This window comes from Lithobates pipiens, unplaced genomic scaffold (genome assembly GCF_037356315.1).
Source record: "Lithobates pipiens isolate NorthernLeopardFrog02 unplaced genomic scaffold, aLitPip1_a1.2 Scaffold_18, whole genome shotgun sequence".
Classification (NCBI taxonomy): Eukaryota; Metazoa; Chordata; class Amphibia; order Anura; family Ranidae; genus Lithobates; species Lithobates pipiens.
In genome coordinates this window covers 491,338,709-491,361,469 of record NW_027507758.1, presented here as the reverse complement: position 1 = coordinate 491,361,469, position 22,761 = coordinate 491,338,709, and the positions used below count along the sequence as shown (strand labels likewise).

The 22,761-nt window shown below is 43.9% G+C and overlaps 1 protein-coding gene across 2 annotated transcripts in view; it reads left to right on the top strand.

The window, feature by feature from the left end:
• The window catches only part of GK5 (glycerol kinase 5), a 96,314-nt gene that overhangs the window by 5,197 nt on the left and 68,356 nt on the right, over positions 1 to 22,761 (top strand). For both annotated transcript variants that reach the window (XM_077488583.1, XM_077488584.1), the window contains exons 2-3: positions 17,256 to 17,349; positions 17,422 to 17,497. In XM_077488583.1, coding sequence (XP_077344709.1) covers positions 17,256 to 17,349; positions 17,422 to 17,497 — 170 coding nt within the window. The remainder of the gene's footprint in view (positions 1 to 17,255; positions 17,350 to 17,421; positions 17,498 to 22,761) is intronic.

The following is a 22,761-nucleotide window of genomic DNA, read 5'->3' as shown; positions in this document are numbered from 1 at the left end:
GTCATACGTGCTGTACACGTCATCGCGCAAGCTTTCGACGGACTGTTTGTGCATCCGTGTGTGGTCAAGTCCGTTCATTCGAAAGTATGACGGACTGTCCGTCGGATTGTATGACGGACTAAGTAGGCCATACAATCCACCCGTGTGTACGCGGCTTTAGGCACTTTTCAGATGTTTTAGCACTAAAAATAGTACTTGTAAAGTACTCATGACTCCCCAGTGATAAAGCCAGAGTGCATTCACACTGGGGCGGTGCGCTTGCAGGATGGGGGGAAAAAAAAAAGTCCTGCAAGCAGCATCTTTTGGGCGGTGCGGGAACACTGTATAGGCCGCTCCCAAAATGCCCTGACCATTGAATTGAATGGGCAGCGCCATTGAAGTGCCTGTAAAGCGCTTTGGCAACGCTGCAACACGGCTCTTTTTAACCCGTTCTTTGGCCTCTAGCGGGGGTTAAAAGCACCCCGCTAGCGGCCGAAAAGCGCCACTATAACAGCAGTAAAGCGTCGCTAGTTTTAGCCATGTTTTACCACTCTTATAGTGCCCCTTTTCAGTCGCTAGCGGGGTGATAACGCCAGGTGGTAGGCAGTGTGCAATTACCCTTACTGCTCATTGGTTGGCTGTTATATAAAATGTGAATTATCTGTTTAGATGGAGAAGCACATAATCCGTACACACTGATGCAGACCTGAATACCGATTTCATGCTCATTGCCTTCCCACTTATTTATATCTTTATGGCCATAATACAGATTGGTTTTCTCATCAGAATGCTGGTAAAAAATAAGAAGTTTTGTTCCTGCCTGAATTTCTCACAGAGCTTTAGAAGCTTTATTGATCGATGGAATCTAAAAGCCGGCTTTGTGTTGTCGTGTTTTGCAATCTTGTACAATGTTACTGAGAGTGTTTATTTCCATCTTTTTGTGTGGTTAGAGGGCTTTACCCCTCCTCGCACCCTAATCATAGGTATGGTTTTAGTAAAATAACGTTTAGGTTTGGGGGCACCCCTGTTTAATAATTACCATGTCTACTTCCCACTGCACATTTGTGCGGACAGTAAGTAGATTATATAGGAATACATAAAACCTAGCAAAATATAGACATCCCTATGTGTAGTTAGAATATTTGCTAATGTCAAAGGGACCTTTTAGGTGCTACTTTAAAGAGGAACCGCAGTCTGCTCACATAATTTGTAATAAAAACATCTTTGTCATTCTGAAGCTTCCCCCCTCCAAAAAAAAAAAAATATATATAAATATATATAATATATATTATACACACTGTGATTCTGTAGTTGCCAAATATACTGCAGAAATCTCCCTCACTAAGTCTGCTGCCTATTCACTTCCTGGATTTACACAGAAACACACCTCCAGCTCTGCAGCTCTCATTGGTCCTCTTATGACTCATCCCCTTTCCTTCCTGGCAAACTCTCAGGAGAGTGAAAGAGAGCTGTGCATGATATCAAAATCCTAGGCTTTTTACCAGACAAGAAACAGGAAGTGGGCTGTATAAGGTTTTTACTGGCAGAGAAAAAATGTTTTGCTATCCAAAGTTAAAACAACAAGGGCAGAAGATTTAATAGTTGTAAAGTTGAAAAAATGACTGAAGGTCCACTTTAAATGGATTCACACAAGTCAAGTTCATCCATAACAACATACTGCCCTATCATGCCTCATCGATCATCCTTTCCCAATCTTGCCTGTAGGTCCAAGAAATATATCCTATACGGTTTAGGAGATATTTACAAAAAGACAGGCATCGCTGTCTATAGCGCATGTGATGCATAGTAGCCCATTATGCTTTACCTTTGCCGGGAAACAAAGAGGAAGTAAACCCATTAGGGTTTACTTCCTCTTTAACTGATGGAGCCCCGCTGCCCATTACCAATTTTAAGAATAAGTAAAATATGGTGCACTTGGCATATTTGACATCCAATAATAAAAATGAAATGACTTGAGTGTTGTAATGGCCAGAAAATACAGATATATTGAAAATTGTAGTGTCCCCTTACACTGGTGGTTAGTGGAAATGTGCCCCCTTAAAATGTTAGTCTGTGAAGGGCCCCTTTTGCACTGGTGGTCAGTGGAAGAAGGGCCCCTTTTGCACTGGTGGTCAGTGGAAGAAGGGCCCCTTTTGCACTGGTGGTCAGCAAGTATGCTTCTTAAATTAGTAGTCAATGGGGAGAATATCCCCTTACTGATGGCTACAAAGATGGTTGGTGTCAGTGGTTGCTTATCTTAGAGGTGGGAATTAGCTCATGCTCAAGGAACCCCTGGAAACCTCCTGGAGGTACCTTTTGAGGGAAACACTGTCCTATATTAAAGAGAGATGGATATGACAACACAATTTGCCTTTTTATAATGGCTGTTGCAGCAGGTGTATCTTGGACCTCTGGTGGAAATCACTCACCCCCGAAGTCCTAGAACGAAAAAGAAGCCAGCATGTGGTTAAATTGGCAAGAAACCACTGAAACCTGAAATATCAGTGTTGGCGTTTGAATGTATTGTTTTATTGAATAATGGATTTATCGTTGGCATATTATAAAGCAGTAACTCTATGCTCACATATAGTTCAATATGTACTTATGCACATTAACTTTAAGACATTCCTCTAGTCTAGATGTGGCGAGATAGTATTTTACTGCTGAGATCATGATGGATAGGGCTGAAGTTTTGTGGTGTTTTAATGCCATGTGTATGAAATGAGACCCAGTATCCATTGAAAAATGCTTGTTCACTGACATAGCACTTAATTGCATGCCGACCAGCCACCGCAATTCTACTGCGGCAACATGCGGGAATTGCTGTCATTTTGCATAAGTAACATAGACGGGTACTAGGGGGCGCGCACGCCCCCCTGCTTACCCACGGAGCCGATGCGAGTGCCCAGTTTGCAAAAGTCAGTCTGACTCTTTTGATCAATTTTAAAAGCAGCTGTTATCTGTCAGATCAGCAAACTTGTGAGATTAGCAGGCTTGCTGCTGCTTTTAAAATTCAACATCAAAAAAGTCTGGTGGATTTCAAAATACTGTATTTCACTACTACTGGTAAAAATAAGTGTGAAATGCCAGTCTCCATTGGGTGTAAAAAGAGGTCTGCTTGCCTCCTACTCACTGTAGGCGACTGCTGGGTGTACCAAGTTGGCGAAGACGGAATGTCACTTCCATTACAAAATTTGACAGGTCGCCTAATCTGATGGAACACCGGCAGGGATGCTTTTGGGGGGGGAAAAAAAGCTGTGCAGATCTGAGCAGGGCCACACATTAAAGCTCATTAAAACTGGTACAGAGATAAGTATTGGACTAATTGCGCTGCGCTTAGAGGTGGAGGCATACCATACCCAGGTCACCTCTTTAATGGGGTCCTTGACATAGTCACACTGCAAAGTGAACCAGAATAAAGAGAAGAACCATCCCTGGCACTGGTAAAACACCTAGGAGGGAATTCAAAAAAGCTGCTGCACCACTTTTCTGGCATTAACCCCTCTTGTTAATGATATTTGTGCCAAATCCATGAAGCATTTGCAACACTTGGTTTTGCTAGTGACTTGTGAAATCAAATTTAGGTATTTTTAAAATGTGCCACTTTTACATTGTCGCCATCAGTGCACCACATGTAAAAGTGGAGCTAATTAAGACCAACTCTTTCTTTGTGTACAGGGTGAAAAATCTGTCTGACAGATTTTGTGAAATTGTCTCTCGTGCCTTCTAAAAATGTTGCAGCATGAGCTAAATTCAAGTACAAGCTCTAGATAGGTACATGAATTTGGTGCATACTTCACCACTTTGAGAATGCAGGCCTTTATGAATTCCAGGGCTAGTGTGAGTTCCTTTTTTTTAATAAGCGATCGTCATTGACCTAAAACATTTCCATTCTTGCCATGACCTGCCTTATTTCACAAGTAGAGCCCCCTAAAATATCTAGGTTGTGGGGTGTGAGGCACACATGCAGATTGCTCCCACATCTTATTGTAGAACATGGAAGAGTGAGGTATTACAACATGCTTCTCTACCCCTAGACCAGTTGTTTCCAAACTGAGGCCCATGGGCCAGATGTGGCCCTTTGCTTACCTTTATCTGGCCCATGGGGCACCATTCCTACCTTGAATACCAACATTGGAGAACCATTATTCCCACTGATACCAACAATACTGCACTATTTCTTCCACTTAAACCAATGATGGGCACTGTTTACTCTCAATGACACCAGGATGTTTTCTAATCCCACTGGCCACAGTCTTGCCCCCCCCCTAAAGCCTCCAGGATAGTAGGGCTCCAATCACACTTGTACAACTCCAAAGTCATGCAACTTTGGCTTTGACCAATGATAATGGACAACTGATGCACAACTGTCACATGTATAACATTCAGGTGCAACTTTCATGTGACTTTTGAGGGTTTACATTGCAGTCTATGGCACTCAAGTCACATGAAAGTAGGACCAGGAATGTTTTTAAAGTCGTTGAGATTTCAAGTCGCACATAATTGAGTTGTCATTGAAAACCATGGGGTGAGACTTTAGTGATCAAAATCATACACATGTGAATGGAGCCTAAACTGGCCCTTTGTTCAGAGAATTTGGAGACCCTTTCCCTAAATGAAAAATGACTTAACCTTTGCAGTGTTGGAGGGCCCCACTTCAAGGGTTTTTTTTTATTTTATTATTTTTTCCCTTGCACCTGACTGTGTATTCTTGTATATTGATTAGTTGCCATGTTTACGAAGCCGGGTGAAGTGAAAATTCAACTTGGTAGATTTTTTGCACACACAGTAAAAGGAGCTGTTGCTGAAATGTTCTAACACTATAACAAGCCTTATCAGGAAAATCGCGGCACTACTAATTATAACATGGCGTGTTCAGATCTTTCAGGTCACTTGCAGTGATTGGCCTTTGTACCAGAGGCTTCATTATGTTTCCAAGTATGAAACAGATCTCTTCCCTATATTCTGTTAGCCAAGACGGCGAGATTAGCAAAGAGTAAGGTGATGATGGTGTAGTAAACTTACAGATAAGATACATATTGGACTATGTTCTTGTCGTCCTATACTCCATCAGCCCCTGTAATGGATAGCAACATGAGACGGTAAACATGTTGATAAAATGGATTGCTTTCTCTTCGGTGATTCTTGCACTAATATTTAAACAAGTAGTGAACGACATGCTGCACTATACAAACTACTATTAACTTGTCTATTCCCATAGTTAGCTAGTTTATAAAACTCTGCTAGGCACACTGATATAAAGTTTGTTATGAAAACACAACTGCTGCTAGTAAAAAGAATATCTTCTTTACCAAGAAATTTTGAAAGCTAACATAAAGTATTAAAAAGACATTACAATATCACAAATTTTACAATCAGAACATATAATACAAGAATATGAAAGATACTTATCACAAGGCCCTCTGTGAGGCTTTGTAGCATCGGCTAAGCTCAGATGACCAAGAGAGAGCCATTCGCCTTGAGGCTTAGGCCCAAGCCAGGATCCAAAGGGGATGGCCTCAAGATGGCCGCCGAGCCATGAGGCTTGCACAGACCGCCATCAGCTGAGAGAGATAATTATCTGAGTGTGTGCTCTTTTCATTCAAACATACACGCTTACTCGAAGCCACCCCCATTTGCCTTCCATCCAATAGATATCCATAGACATCTTGGCAACAGTGGTTGAAGCTTGTAATGGCACATACCACAGCAGGTGGGCTTGAGCCAAGCCATTGTTATCTTGATAAGCTACAAAGCTTTGATGTGTTTTACAACCTGGCTGTATCAACCAGGAAGTCAAATGCCAGAAAGATGATACTAAACCATATTTTGTATCCAACAAGTAGGTAAAGTGGAACTTTACCCATAACAACTTGATAAAAAAAAAATGTTGCTTAGTAGGGAACATACATTCCACATTATTAATAATAATGCAACCAAAATAGTGTGTGCTGTAAATTGCTTCCAGCATTGCTCCTGTTTCTTCTTGCAGGAGGCTGCCATTTTGCTGCCATTTTTCTGAAGCCCAGAGCCCCAGGAGAAAATCGTAAAGCGAGACTAAACCCATAATTTTAGCCGGTTTGAAAAAACAATTTGATTTCATTGTGTCCTCAACCAAACTGTCAAACCATCATGTGCAGCTCCATGGCAGCTGCAGTTCAAACAGAAGCAGCTTCCTTTAGCTGTAAAGCATAGGAGGGTTTAATTCCGATTTCAGCAGATCGACCCCCTACAAACTCAGCAGTGCCTAAAAATGAAGAGCAACTGAGCATGTGCAGAACAGGGTGAGACAGTGTATTACTGGATTTTATAAATTATAGATACTTCTTTTTAAGGGTTTTACATAGCTATACCTGCAAAATGGGCCAGCATGAAGTGATCTAGCAGGACTTAATTTTCTGACTCAAGTTCCACTATAAAGCGGAGTTCCAGCCTGGGGTAAAAAAAAAATACAAATACTGTAGCTGCAGACTTTTAATATAAGGACACTTGCCTGTCCAGGGATCCCATGATGTCGGCACCCCAAGCCTATCCATCCATCGGCTCTGGGTGCAGGCGCCAGCATCTTCACTAAGGGAAACGGGAAGTGAAGCCTTGCAGCTTCACAGCCTGTTTCCTTCTGCGCACATGCAAGTCCCGCTGCGCTTTCTGAATGGTCCCACTATCTTCTGGGATCTGTGTGTCTCCCAGAAGGCGGAGGGGGGGACTGGAAAATTTTTAGTTTGCCCCACAATGTTTGCAATGATCTTACCCGGAAGTGGGAGCAGGTACCTGGTTTTGACAGGTATCCGCTTCCCACCCTCAAAAGGTGCCAAATGTGGCAGCAGAGGGGAGGAGGAAGCTAACAAGCAGAGCTTCCTCTTTTGGGTGGAACTCCACTTTAAGAAAAAGCTTATGAATAATAAAAAAGAGAATTGTGTGGAAAGCCAACTGTACATGTACATCAGGAGCACAAAGCCTATTCAGGGCCTGGCTCCAGGCTAGATATTGAGTTATGGTGATATGATGGCTCTACACAGTCACAAACCCGGTGCAGAGTTACAAAAACTCTATTGTGTGACATTTACTCAACACCGAAAAATCCTGTATTCCCGCCACATGGAAACAAAGAACACCACCATCTATTGGACACTGGTTGCGCAGAGTAGAGGATATTAAGAAACTGGATACCTGGTTCTCACGGCACAAAACAAACAAGAAAAGCATTCTGGAGGCTTTGGAACATGTTCATATTCTCTGAAGGAAAGTCTCTACTAAACTCTTGAAGAGTAACCTGACATAAGACAAAAGAAGATTGACACCAACGTTGCGTCCATCACCCCCAGGTTGAACAACCCCTTCCCATCCTCTTCATCTTTCTCCCACTCTTCCCCCTGAATCTCTACCTTAGTACTTCAGTGCCTTCCCTTTTCTTCTTTTCTTACAAAGTGGTTGGGGAATAGACAGTCCAAACGAATCTGTGATTTAAGATACCAAAGCAACATCTCATGCCTAGACATTTTTATATTTCTAATACTTGATGATTAACGATATCTGTGTAAAATGCTGCACTAACTTGTCCTTTATGACAATATTATGTGGGCCACATAGTGGACGGAGAGTTGATCTCTCTTTAACCACTTCAGGACCGCCGTATTGCCAATGTACGTCAGCACAATGGCACAGGCAGGCACAATCACGTAGATGTACGTGATTGCCTTCCAGCGGGTGGGGGGTCCAATCGGACCCCCTCCCGTTGGATACGATGGTCCGATTCCCTCCTAGAGCGCTCCGTGATGAGGGGATGGCCGTTCGTTTTCGGCCACCCCCTCTGGATCGCTCCTGGCCAATGAGAAGCTTCCTCCCACTGTGTATTGTTTACACAGGAAGGAGGAAGTGATGTCATTCTCCTCGGGGCAGTCTTTTTGACCGGACTACGAGGAGAAGAGTAAAAGTAAGTGTGCACCAACACTACACTGACATGTAGGTACACACAGGCACACAAACCCCCCCCGATTCCCCCCCCCCCGATCGCCCCCCGATCCCCCCCCTCCCCCCCCCCAGTCACAGTGTCACTAATTGCATTGATCATTTCTTTACTGATCAATGCATTCAGTGTCAGTTGTGACAGTAAAAACTGTCAGGACAGTTAGTGTTAGGTCCAGGGTAGCCCCCTATCACCCCCCAATAAAGATTTAACCCCCTGATTGCCCCTAGAGTTAACCCTTTCACCCCCTTTTGCCAGTGTCACTAAGCGATCATTTTTCTGATCGCTGCATGTGTCGCTAGGTAGCTAGTTATTTTTTTAGGTTCACCGCCAGGTTTTTATAGCGCTAGGTACCCCGATATACTACCCAATAATGGTTTTAACCCCCTGATTGCCGCTAGTTAACCCTTTCACCCCCTTTTGCCAGTGTCACTAAGCGATCATTTTTCTGATCACTGCATCAGTGTCGCTAGTGTCGCTAGGTAGCTAGTTATTTTTTTAGGTTCACCGCCAGGTTTTTATAGCGCTAGGTACCCCGATATACTACCCAATAATGGTTTTAACCCCTTGATTGCTGCTAGTTAACCCTTTCACCCCCTTTCACCAGCGATCACAGTATAAGTGTCACTGGTGACGCTGGTTAGCCAGTTAGTTATTTAGGTTCCCCGTCAGGTTTTTATATAGCGCCAGGGACCCCCATATACTACCTAATAAAAATGTGAACCCCCTGATTGCCCCTAGTTAACCCTTTCACCACTGATCACCGTATAAGTGTTACGGGTGACTCTGGTTAGTTTGTTTTTTTATAGCATGAGGGCACCCACCATTTATTACCCAATAAAGGTTTAACCCCCTGATCACCCGGCGGGTGATATCAATTAGGTTTTAGGGTCAGGGTCTGCGTCGCCCCAGGCAGCGCTAGGTTAGTGCCAGTACCGCTAACACCCACACGCAAAGCATACACCTCCCGTAGTGCTATAGAATCTGAACAGATCAATATCTGATCTGATCAGATCTATACTAGCGTCCCCAGCAGTTTAGGGTTCCAAAAAAATGCATTGTTAGCGGGATCAGCCCAGATACCTGCTAGCACCTGCGTTTTGCCCCTCTGCCCAGCCCACCCAAGTGCAGTATCGATCGATCACTGTCACTTACAAAACACTAAACACATAACTGCAGCGATCGCAGAGTCAGGCCTGATCCCTGCCATCGCTAACAGGTTTTTTGGTAGCATTTTATATTTAAATCCGGAAGGCAGTGCTTGGTTTTCGGGGTGCCGTGCGCGACTAGACTCCCAAAAAGTCCCACACATGTGGTATCCCCGTACTCAGGAGAAGCAGCAGAATGTATTTTGGGGTGTCATTTCACATATGCCCATAGCATGTGTGAGCAATATATCATTTAGTGACAACTTTGTGCAAAAAAAAAAAAAGTTTGTAATATTCCCGCAACTTGTGGCAAAATATAAAATATTCCATGGACTCAACATGCCTCTCAGTAAATAGCTTGGGGTGTCTACTTTCCAAAATGGGGTCATTTTGGGGGGTTTTGTGCTATTTTGGCATTTTATGGCCTTCGAAACTGTGATAGGTAGTGAGGAGTTAAATCAAAAATTTGCACCCTTAGAAATCCTGAAGGTGGTGATTGGTTTTCGGGGTGCCGTGCGCGACTAGACTCCCAAAAAGTCCCACACATGTGGTATCCCCATACTCGGGAGAAGTAGCGGAATATATTTTGGGGTGCAATTCCACATATAACTATGGCATGTGTGAGCAATATATCATTTAGTGACAACTTTTTGTAAAAAAATTTTTTTTTTTGTCATTATTCAATCCCTTAGGACAAAAAAAATAAATATTCAATGAGCTCAACATACCCATCAGCAATTTCCTTGGGGTGTCTACTTTCCAAAATGGGGTCATTTGGGGGGGATTTGTACTGCCCTGCCATTTTAGCACCTCAAGAAATGAGATCGGCAGTCATAAATTAAAAGCTGTGTAAATTCCAGAAAATGTACTCTAGTTTGTAGACGCTATAACTTTTGCGCAAACCAAAAAATATACGCTTATTGACATTTTTTTTACTAAAGACATGTGGCTGAATAAATTTTGCCCTCAATGTATGACTAAAATTTAGTTTATTCGATTTTTCTTATAACAAAAAGAAGAAAATATCTTTTTTTTTCAAAATTTTCGCTCTTTTTCCATTTATATCGCAAAAAAAAAAAATCGCAGAGGCAATCAAATACCATCAAAAGAAAGCTCTATTTGTGGGAAGAAAAGGACGCAAATTTCGTTTGGGTGCACAATTGCATGACCGCGCAATTACCAGTTAAAGCAGCGCAGTGCGAAATTGGAAAAAGACCTCTGGTCCTTAAGGTGTTTATTGGTCCGAGGCTGAAGTGGTTAAATACTGTCACGTATGTTTGTTGTCTGATATGACCATCACTGTACTGTACCCTCCTTGACCCCCCCCCCCTTTTTAAAACTCAATAAAAATGTATATTTGGAAAAAAAAAAAGTTTTCATTTGCGGGTCAAACTTGTGCTATGTGCATGTAGTTTGTGTTCGCCACAGAGGTTTATGGGGGGGGGGGGGGCTGAATTTGTACTTTTAAAGGGCACATTGGCTCATCGCAGAACTACAGAGTGTATAAGCGAAATTGGAGAAAATTGCTTTTGCAGCTTTCACCAGCGCTTCACAGGTTTCCACTGGAGTCCTCATCATGACATCATGGAGCTGGTGGATATTAGAGACTGGAGACATGCTTGGACAGTCCTTCACCTTTTACCCTCAGCTTCTTTAGCAAGGCAGTGGTTGTCTTGGCGCGTTTGGGGTCATTATCATGTTGGATAACTGCCCTGCGGCCCAGTCTCTGAAGGGAGGGGATCATGCTTGGCTTCAGTATGTTACAGTACATGTTGGCATTCATGGTTCCCTCAATGAACTGTAGCTCTCCAGTGCCAGCAGCACTCATGCAGCCCCAGACCATGACACTCCCACCACCATGTTTGACTGTAGGCAAGATACACTCGTCTTTGTACTCCTCACCTGGTTGCTTCTACACACGCTTGACACCATCTGAACCAAATAAGTTTGTCTTGGTCTAATCAGACCACAGGACATGGTTCCAGTAATCCATGCCCTTAGTCTGCTTGTCTTTAGCAAATTGTTTGTAGCTTTCTTGTGCATCATCTTTGGAAGAGGCTTCCTTCTGGGACGACAGCCATGCAGACCGATTTGGTGCAGTGTGTGGTGTATGATCTAAGCACTGACAGGTGACCCCACCCCTTCAACCTCTGCAACAATGCTGGCAGCATTCGTCCAATTCCCAAAGACAATCTCTGGATATGACTCTGAGCATGGGCACTCAACTTCTTTGGTTGACCATGGTGAGGCCTGTTCTGAGTGGAACCTGCCCTGTTAAACAGCTGTATGGTCTTGGCCACCATATTGCAGCTCAGTTTCAGGGTGTTGGGAATCTTCTTATAGAATAGGCCAGTGATGGCGAACCTTGGCACCCCAGATGTTTTGGAACTACATTTCCCATCATGCTCATTCAGTCTATAGTCTAGTCTAGTTGAGCATCATGGGAAATGTAGTTTCAAAACACCTGGGGTGCCAAGGTTCGCCATCTTTATGTAGAGCAACAACATATGAGAGGGTGAGAGCGATCACACTAAATTTAACACACCTGCTCCCCATTCACACCTGAGACCTTGTAACACTGAGTCACATGACATCGGGGGGAAGGAAAATGGCTAATTGTGCCCAATTTGGACATTTTCACTTAGTGGTGTACTCGCTTTTGTTGCCAGCGGTTTAGACTTTAATGGCTGTGTGAGGTATTTTGAGGGAACAGCAAATTTGCACTGTTGGGCTTCATGTACACTGCTGCTGGTAAACGGACGTTTAGGAGCAGTTTTTATAAAACCGCAAATGCAGCAAAACTGGCGTTTTTTAAATGTTGTTTACTATCTGTTAAGTTAAATTATTCATGGGAGGTTGTAAAATGTCCTGTGTACATTAAGCTGTACACTCACTACTTTAAATTGTAGCAAAGTGTAATTTCTTCAGTGATGTCACATGAAAAGATATAATAAAATATTTACAAAAATGTGAGAAAATGTTAGCATCTCACTTTTGTGAGATGCTAACTAAAATGAGATTATATATATATATATATATATATAATATATATATATATATATATATATATATATAATCAGGCCTGTACTGGCCATCGGGACTACCGGGAGATTCCCGGTGGGCCGGTTGTCAGTTTGAGCTTTATTACTTTTTTTTTTTGGCGGCGGCTCCGCCACAGCACCTGGGCCGGCGCACAAGTGCAACCCCCCTGGTGACGCTGCCACTCACTCCCCTTATCTTACTTGTCCCAGCACTGTGACGTCACGGCCGGAGGGCGTAGGCGGCCCGGGGATATGGGAGGAGTTCAAGCTTAGCTGCCTGGCCTGGGAGTGAAGGGAAAGCGCCGCCGAGGAGGAGCGAGGAACCATTCCACTCCAGACAGCATCACAGACTGGGTCAGTGTCCAGGGACAAAGTAATGCATAACCTAACCAGTATCATCAAGTAAGCACTAAATAAGAAAATCAACTGGCATGTCTGTGATATCTGTAATATGCAGCATGGTGGGGGGTGGGGGGGGGGTAGGAGTAAATGTACTGCCACTGTCCACGGTAACTGATTAACCTCTTCCCGCCCGCCCTATAGCCGAATGACTGCTATAGAGCGGGCGCTTTCGTCCAGGAGGCCGTCCCTGGACATCCTGGTGTTTACTTCCGCAATGCGCGCCGCCGCGGACGCGCATCGGGGAAGTTCTGTGTTTGCCCTGTCCCCCCGAGACACAGATCGCTGTAAACAGCCAATCGCAGCGGACGTTTACAGCGCGATTAACGTGTCCAATGTGAGATAATCTCATATGTAAACATATGAGATCATCTCTCAGCGCCGCTCTCCCTCCTCACACAGACAGCGTGTGAGAGGGGAGAGATGAACGGCTGCAGTGGCCGTAAGTGGGGAAAATAAAAAAATTAATTTAAAAAAGTGCCATCTGTCCCCAGTGCCATCTGTCCCCAGTGCCACCTGTTAGTGCTATCTGTCCCCAGTGCCACCTGTTAGTGCTATCTGTCCCCAGTGCCACCTGTTAGTGCTATCTGTCCCCAGTGCCACCTGTTAGTGCTATCTGTCCCCAGTGCCACCTGTTAGTGCCATTTGTCCCCAGTGCCACCTGTTAGTGCCATTTGTCCCCAGTGCCACCTGTTAGTGCCATTTGTCCCCAGTGCCACCTGTTAGTGCCATTTGTCCCCAGTGCCACCTGTCGTCAGTGCCACGTATAAGTGCCATCTGTCATCAGTGCCACGTGTCAGTGTCACATGCCATCTGTTGTCAGTGTCACGTGTCATCAATGCCACTTATCAGTGCCATATGTCATCAGTGTCACGCGTCATCGGTGCCACATATTAGTGCCACGTATTAGTGCCATCTGTCAGTGCCACGTATAAGTGCCACATGTCATCAGTGCCACATATTGGTGCCATCTGTCATCAGTGTCACGTGTCAGTGCCATCTGTCATCAGTGTCACGTGTCATTGTCCTGGTGCTCCAGGGCCTTCAAAAGTGTAATAAGTAGTCAACAAGTTAGATGTGTAATTTATGCTCCTAGAACACGTGATGGCGCTCCCTGCATGTTGGGCCTCTCTATGTGGCCAGGCTGTGGAAAAGTCCCACACGTGGTATTGTAATACTCAGGAGTAGTAGCAAAAATTTTTTGGGGGTGTCATTTGTGGTATACACATGCCACGTGGGAGAAATAACCTATTACAATGACAATTTTGTGGAAAAAAATTAAAAATCTTAATTTTGCAAAGAATTGTGGGAAAAAAATTACAACATCAAAAAGCTCACTATGCCTCTTACTAAATACCTTGGAATGTCTACTTTCCAAAAAGGGGTCATTTGGGGGGTATTTGTACTTTCCTGGCTTGTGAGATCGGCCACCAGTACATCAGATGTGATCAATTTTGTGCGATTCGCACCACAGCTTGTAGACTCTCTAACTTTCACAAAGACCAAATAATATCCACTAATTTGGGTTATTTTTACCAAAGATATGTAGCAGTATAAATTGTGGCCAAAATTTATGAAGAAAAATTAATCATTTGCAAAATTTTGTCACAGAAATAAAGAAATATGCGTTTTTTTTTCAAAATTTTCGGTCTTTTTTCGTTTATAGCGCAAAAAATAAAAACCCCAGAGGTGATCAAATACCACCAAAAGAAAGCTCTATTTGTGGGGAAAAAAAGGACAAAAAATTCATTTGGGTACAGTGTTGCATGACTGAGTAATTGTCATTCAAAGTGTGAGAGCACCGAAAGCTGAAAATTGGTCTGGGCAGGAAGGGTGTTTAAGTGCCCAGTGGGCAAGTGGTTAATTATTTATTGTCACTGTCCACGGTAATTGCATCTTTTTCTCCAAATAATAAAAAAAAGCCGTTTATACTTACATTGGAATGTTTTACTTATTTTTTTGCGCAATTGCGTATAGTTTATATACTTTTTTTGTGTGTGTGTTTGCAAAATTAAAGTGGGCCAGTCTGGATGAAGTCCAGGGCCAAATTTTTGTCCCAGTCCAGCCCTAATATATAATAATATTGTGGTAGTATGGTACCCCACCAGCAGAAGGATGCAGGGTTCTCAACCAGGCAGGTTGAGGGGCTCCAGGGGAGTTGTTTGAGAAGAAACTGGCTTTTCAGTTTCCTCATCGTTTTCAAAAATCCAGTTTGGGCCCTGGAGCCCGGAGATTTCATAGTGTTATGGGTGGGACCGAATCTCCAATCCTGGGACCGGGTTTTGGGAACAGCCAGAAGTCTGGCTGGTTGATTGCATAGGTAAGTCCTGGGCTTATAACAGAGCCAAGACTAGGGTTCTGGGCTCCACCCTCCCGAGGAGTCCAGGCAAGCAAGGGAGAAGCATGCATGTCTGCATGGTGTAATCAGAGGGCCCAAAGCTGTGGGCTGAGCAGCAAAGAGAAAAAAGAGGTACAGTAGTTGTACGACATCCCTGTTATAGGGATAAGAAGGCTGAAGTGTAAGTCTGAACGGCCGTATTGCTGAAGAGAGCCAGGTGGCTTGGCATTTTTCATTTTTATTATTACGCTGTTGCTGTGGAAAGCTGAAACCCCTGTGTGGGAAACCCACCTGTTGGACTTGTCTTGTTTTACTTTTAATAAAAGTGGGCCAGCAAGCCCTTAAATGGCGTGGACTCTGCTCACTGGTGTGCTCTACACAGGCTAAATAACCCCCAAATACCACTATATATATATATATATATATATATATATATATATATATATATATATATATATATATATATATATATATATATATATATATATATATATATATATTATTATATTCACAGTTTATTATTTTATCTTTTGCCTTTAAAGGTAAAAGATTTGGAGATTTAATTATTTTTTGACCCCCAGATCTCTCCATAAGAGGACTGGTCATCCCTGTTTCTATTACGAGGGGTGTTCCCATTTCTTGTAATGGGAATAAAAGCAATCAAAAAAAAATTTAAGTGCCGCCCCTTCCCTTTGTGCTCACGTGGAGAAGCGAACGTATACCTAAGTTGTGCAAGCATAAGTAAACTGTATTTGCACCACACATTTTAAGGCATTGCTGCGAACATTGGAGCGAGAGCAATAATTCTAGCGCTAGACCGCCTCTAAAAGGGGTAACCTGTAAAAACATTTAAAGCATTGCCTAGGTAGTTTTTTTAAAGCAGTGTTGTACTCACATTTTAAAAAGCTCACAAGCCATAGTGTTTCTCCCATAGATGCCAAAACGAACCTTTATAAAAATCTGATCGCCGTAATTCACTTTTAATTTACATTTCAAAGGTGACTTCCGGGCTCTCCTCCCGTGGGAGTAGGCATGGTTATCACCTTTCCCCAGCTCCGTAAAGTCCCCTGGGAGGTTTCTCGCATTGTTCCCATGAATCAGTGGGGAACCCTGTCCTGCCGAAATCTCGTGAGATTTCGGCGTCACATGACGCCGGTCATGTGACGAGGGCGTGTCAGAAGGCACCATTGTTTGTTGCCATCACAACAGGGCGGGAACTTCCAAGGATGCCGCCCGTTGTGATGGCAACCCAAAGTTTTACGGCGCTGCTCGCTGCTATCAATGAGCATGCGTGGGATCGAGCGGTGAATGCTGGGAGCATCACCGCATCCTGGAAGGAAATGCTTGTAGGCTTCAAATGCCCACAAGCAATATGGAAACAGCCGGCATGAATTTTTAAAACTGTTTCTTCCGCAAGAAATCTGCAAGCCGCGGAGTAAAAAGCCACAAGTAGTGAGTACAAAAACACATTAGTAAACGCACAACAAAGACACAGAAAAAATAAAAAGATTCGGCAGCGGAATCCCGCTTTAAGTACTGTAGTTTGTCGCCATTCCACGAGTGTGTGCAATTTTAAAGCGTATCAAGTTACTCGGGGTAACATCTTTCATATTCTACAATTTGGGGTGTATATTATTGTGTGTGTGTGTTTGTGTTTTTTTTTTTTTATTTATTTATTTTTTTAAATGTATTTATTATTATTAAAATGTGTTTTTGTCCCCCGAAAATTGGAAAAACCCCTGCGCAAATACCGTGTGACATTAAAATTGCAATGAATGCCATTGTATTCCCTAAAGTCTGTGTGTGTGTGTGTGTGTGTGTGTGTGTGTGTGTGTGTGTGTGTGTGTGTGTGTGTGTGTGTGTTTGGGGGTTATAAGTAATTTTCTAGCAAAAAATACAGATTTTAAACTTGTATACAAAAAGTGCCAGAAAACACTTGGTCAGCAAGTGTTTAAGAATACACAACTCTTGTACTAAGACAATTTTTGCTTATCCAGGATTTCTGTTTTAAGCTCTTTTTTTAGGCTGGGTTCACATATATGCAAATTGTATGCATTTTTAACCGCATCCAATTCGCATAACATGTGAGTGTGACCGGCTTTTAATGGAGCCGGCTCACACATGTCCAGGGTAGCTGCGGTGTGGTTGAATAGGGTACTGTGCGTTTTTGGGTCTGGTTCAGGTGCAAATTCAGACAAAAATTTGCACCTGAACCGGTGAACAGAAACACAGGACATCGGACTGCAAACTGCAGTTGCATATATGTGAACCCAACCTTTGAGTCCTACCTGGGTGGACATCAGTGTGAAGTTGGGTGAATTTTACATATTCAGGAGAGAAAGGTCACTGAGAATTATCTCTGTTTTTACTTTTCTCCTTAACAGATAAAGGTCCTGTATCCTTGTCGTGGTCATGTTGAAATTGACCCTGAAGTATTATGGGAGCAGTTTGTGACTGTGGTAAAGGAAGCCGTGAAAGGTAATTTTCTGTAGAAAATTGACATTTGAAGTCAGTATTGACTTGTTGCTGACATGTGTTGCTTGTTTGCAGATGCCGGAATTCACATGAATCAAGTAGCTGGAATTGGAATTTCCACGCAGAGGGCCACCTTCATTACCTGGGACAAGTAAGCAAGAAGTGTTTGTTTTGTGATAAAGGGAAAGACGGGGCAATATTAAATGAGCCTGTACAACTCGCATGGTGCAAATGTTTTATTTTGCCCCTTCGTTGGATTTCAGGCAAATTTGTTTGGTTTCTTCCACCCCCACCCAGTGGTGCTTAGGGTTTCAGTCCGTGAGCAGAAATGCATGTAACCTGTAAAATTATTATTTATTATTATTATTCAGGATTTATATAGCGCCAACAGTTTACATAGTGCTTTACAATATAAAAGGGAGACAATACAGTGATGATACAATAAAATACAAGAGGATTAAGAGGGCCCTGCTAAGAAGAGTTTACAATCTAATAGGCAGGGGCAGGTGGTACAAAAGATTGTATCTGTGGGGAATGAGCTGAAGGACATGGTAAAAAAATTAGTTGGAGGCATGATAGGCTTCCCTGAAGAGATGAATTTTCAGGGATTGCCTGAAGGGTAGCAAGAGTAGGGGATGGCCGCACAGGTTGAGGTAGCGAGTTCCAGAGGATTGGAGAGGCTCTGGAGAAATCCTGGAGAGGAGCATGGGAGGAGGAGACGAGGGAGCTTGAGAGTAGGAGGTCTTGGGAAGAGCGGAGAGGACGGTTTGGGTGATATTTGGAGTCAAGATTGGTGATGTAGCTCGGGCAGAATTGTGAATGGCTTTGTATGTTGTCGTTAGTATTTTGACTTTAATTTGCTGGGCAGTTGGGAGCCAGTGTAGGGATTGGAGGAGGGGGTTGGCAGAAGCTGAACAGTGGGTAAAGTGGATAAGCCTATCTATTTATAAAATATCATGCTGGCTATCTATACTGATATGGCTGGGTAATGTGTTAGGAACAATAGGATGTCACATCGTTTGGAAATGAATTCTCAACCTACAGAGGGCTGAATTCAAAGACACCCAAAAATCAAAGTGAAAAAATTATGCAGCAGGCTAGTCCGTTTTGCTGAAATTTCATTGCAGCAACTCAAAATGGTACTCAGTAGTTTCTATGGTCCCCCACATGCTTGTATACATACCTAACAATGAGAAGACGGATGGGGCCCTGAGTTATTTCCTCCCAGATCTGGACAATCACTGAGCTCCTGAACAGACTTAGGCCGCGTACACACGGGCGGACTGTATGGCCTACTTAGTCCGTCGAAACACATTTCAGCGGACAGTCCGCTCGTGTGTGGGCTTCAGTGGACTTTTTCAGCGTGCAGTCTGGCGTACTAAGTATTTCGGATTTTTCGAAATTCTGTCCGTCATACTTTGGTTTCAGCGGACAATCCGCTCGTCAGTAGGCTAGTTCGACGGACTAAGAATGGCGCATGCTCAGAAAGGATTTACACGGCGGAAGAGTGCATTGCTGTGTATTGGACTTCCTATTTCTAGTCCCGTCGTACGTGCTGTACACGTCATCGCGCAAGCTTTCGACGGACTGTTTGTGCATCCGTGTGTGGTCAAGTCCGTTCATTCGAAAGTATGACGGACTGTCCGTTGGTTTGTATGACGGACTAAGTAGGCCATACAGTCCGCTCGTGTGTACGCGGCATAAGGTGCATTGTGGCGGTGTCGGATAGACCAAAACATAATGTCCTATTGGACATAGTGTTCTATTGGATTTAGGTCAGATGAGCATGGGGGCCTTTCAATTCCTTCATCCTCCATGAACTGGCTGCATACTCTCACCACAAGAGGCTGGGCATTTTTGTGCACCAGGAGGAACCCAGGACCCACTGCACCAGCATAGGGTCTTACAATGGGTCCAAGGAATTCATCCCGATGCCTAATAGCGGTCAGGGTGACATTGTCTAGCCTTTAGAGGTCTGCGCATCCTCCATGGATATGTCTCCCCAGACCATCTCTGACCCACCACCAAACCGGTCATGCTGAACGATTTTACAGGCAGTATAACGTTCTCCATGGCTTTTCTAGATCCTTTCATGTCTGGTCTGTCACATGTGCTCAGGGTGAACCTGCTCTCCTCTGTGAAAAGTACAGCGCGCCAGTGGCGGACCTGGCAATTCTGGTGTTCAGTGGCAAATGCTAATTGAGCTCCACAGTGTTGGGCAGTGAACACGGCCCACTAGAGGACATCCGGCCCTCAGGCCACCCCCATGATGTCTATTTCTGATTGTATGTTCAGACATTCACTTCATTTGTAGGGCTCTGGCAGTGCTTATCCTGTTCCTCCTTGCACAAAGGCGCAGCTACAGGTCCTGCTGATGGGTTAAGAACCTTCTATGGCCCTGTCCAGCTCTCCTAGAGGAACTGCTTGTTTCCTGGAATTTCCTCCATGCTCTGGGAGACACAGATGTGCCATCCTGGAGGAATTTGACTGCCTGTGCAACCTCTGAAGGGTCCAGGTATTGCCTCATGCTATCAGTAGTGACACTGACCCTAGCCAAATGCAAAACTAGTGAAAACCAGTCAGAAAAGATGAGTAGGGGAAAAAAATATTCGTGGCCTCCACCTGTAAAACCATTGCTGTATTGGATGTCGTCCCATTGTTGCCCATCTAGTGCACCTGTTAATTTCATGTAAGCGTTTGTTAACCCCAAAAAAATAAAAATAAAGATCCTGTTCCTTTTAACCACTTCCAGACCAGCTCATGACGATGTACGTTGGCAGTTTGAAGAGGAATATTGTTGTTATTTCAGCAGCTAACTGCCATAACCCTGGTATCCTTTTCTTCAGTGAGCACTCCGGTTTCAGATAAAAGTGGTCTCTGCAGCGGATTTGGCACAAGAAGACTTTTATGGGGGGGGGGTGGGAGAGGGTCCGCTACGCCTCCTGCTGGAGCCGTCGGTAGCCGCGGAGACGATCCGGTCCTCTTTCCTGCTTGGCTGGCTGCCGACTGAGGGGAAGATGGCCCCTGCTAGGCTCCATAGCAAGGGAGGGCAGAAGCGACATCAAACGTCACTTCTTCTCAATGCTCTTAAAGGAGAATTTTATTTTTATTTTTTTATTGCATTTTAGTGTAAATATGAGATCCGAGGTCTTTTTGACCCCAGATCTCATATTTAATAGGTCCTGGTATGCTTATTTATTTTTTTTCTATTACAAGGGATGTTTACATTCCTTGTAATAGGAATAAAAGTGACCCATTTTTAAATTTTTTTTTTTGGCACAGTTGTCAGTGTATGTGCTTTCATCATACATTGCTGCAGCTCTTCTGTGTCTCCCTCTGTCCTCCTTCTTCCCCTCCCCTCCCTGTCTGTCATCACTCACTATCACTGATCTGCTCCTCTCCCCACTACTTCAAAACTAACTGATCTGTATAGCATCACCTCTGTCAGATAAAAAGCTGAGTCCTAGTGCCTAAGTTTTTATTTTTTATTTTTTTGTGTTTTTAATAAAGCAATTTCTACCTGTTTTAACAGGGTCTCCCAGCGATCACATGACTCCAAGCTCTCTGCTCTTTCCCTGGCTGATGTCGACAACGGCATCTCCCCGTTCAGCCGCCCCATAAGATGACCGAGGGTATGCCCACGGCGATCAAGTCCGCGGGACCCGCGACCGGACTCACGGGGGCCCCGACCGGCACGCGAGCGCGATGGCAGGGCGGCATATAAAAATGGACGTACCTGTATGCCAATATGCCTGCCCGTGCCATTCTGCCGACGTACGTTGGCGAGCGCCGGTCGGGAACTGGTTAAAGACTTCTAACTGCCCTGTGACTCCTGCCATGAATATTACAATTTGCACCACACAGTGCTGTTCACACAGGAGCAGTAGTGCTGTCATGGAAAAGCGAAGCAGCATGTTGCTTTTATGAGATCGATGCTTGTCAGCTGCCACCTTTGCTTTCAATGGTAATGCTCTTCAACCACACGCTACCTGCACCTAGAGCATTGAAGGCATGTTAGTGAAGCATTTATAAAGTGTTAGCTGAGTATTAGGGAAGAGTCGGTGGAGGTTCCTATATTCCAATATGCACTGGGAAATAGTAAAGAACTAGAACAGGGCAGCTCCAGTTCCTCCCTGTTTGTACAGAGCAGCTGTGTGCTGACACCATTTGCTTCTGTGTGCATCAAATCATCCAGCAATACTGGCAGTGTCGGACAGGAGCAGAGGCATGGCGCATTTTTGCCAGTGACGAGGCTTTTTTTTTTTTTTTTTTTTTTCAGAAAAGCTGAGCTGGACCAAGCTATGTGCCAAAGATTGATCTTTTGCCTTTTTCTTTTCTCAGAGAATAGGTGCAGAAAATCCTTACTTCCGAGTCACCCCTTGACTCCTACCCACCTCCAATCACTGTTCGTTGGTCCCCCCCCTTACCCACCTCCCAGTACCACCCCTTTCAGAGGATACAGAACCAAGTATCATTTTGTGGTGTTTCGTAATATGTATGGAATTTGTTAATAATAAGATAGGCACTTACTGTAAATTGATCTAGCAACAGTAGACCCCTCAGCGTCAACAGTTCCACCTCAGCAAAAATAGACTCCCAACAGCCAGCATCAATAGATCCTCCAACAGCAGGCAATATTAGACCCCTCCCTCAACAGTAGTTCCCTCCCAGCAACCACTGAGGCCCCACAACATAAGACCCACCCTCTAGCAAAAATAGATCTTCAGCAACAATAGATTCCCCAGCAGCCAGCAACAATGGACCCCTCCCTCAGCAGTAGATCCCTCCCTGCAATGATTGACCCACCCCCTTCCTCCGCAAAAATAGATTTCCTCCAGCAGCAATAGATTCCCCCAGCACCCTTTGCCATTACATACATTCAGTTCTGGAGGTCCCAGAACTGCGTTCCTGCTGTAAAAAAAACCTGGATCAAAGTATAAAACCATCTTGCAGAGAATTCACAAAAATTCCTGCTATAACTCCATTCTAACCATGCCTTTTAAAGAAGATCATTTTCCTCTACATCACTTCAACTGTAAGAACTTCCCACTAGAAAAGCAACGCACTCATGGGCACTTATCAAGCATTCTTGAAGCTTTTTCGACAATCCATAAACACGATGAAAACACTTCATAAATTCTATAGGCACGGTAATGAGAATTTCTTCTTTCTTCATAAACACACATGAATGAGCCCTAATGCAGAATTCCCAGAAAATCAAAAAGCACTTCAAGTGGTAGTAAACTATACTTTATACTGTACCTTCAGGTAAACCTTTATTATAGTAAATATCTCCTAAATGTGCACTGTTTAGGAGATATTTACTTGTGCAGCAGCCGGTGATGTCAGTGGTTCCCTGCACTCTTAATGGATGGCAGCTTTCCATTGAGGTAGCTGTGCCGCAGCCGAGACTCC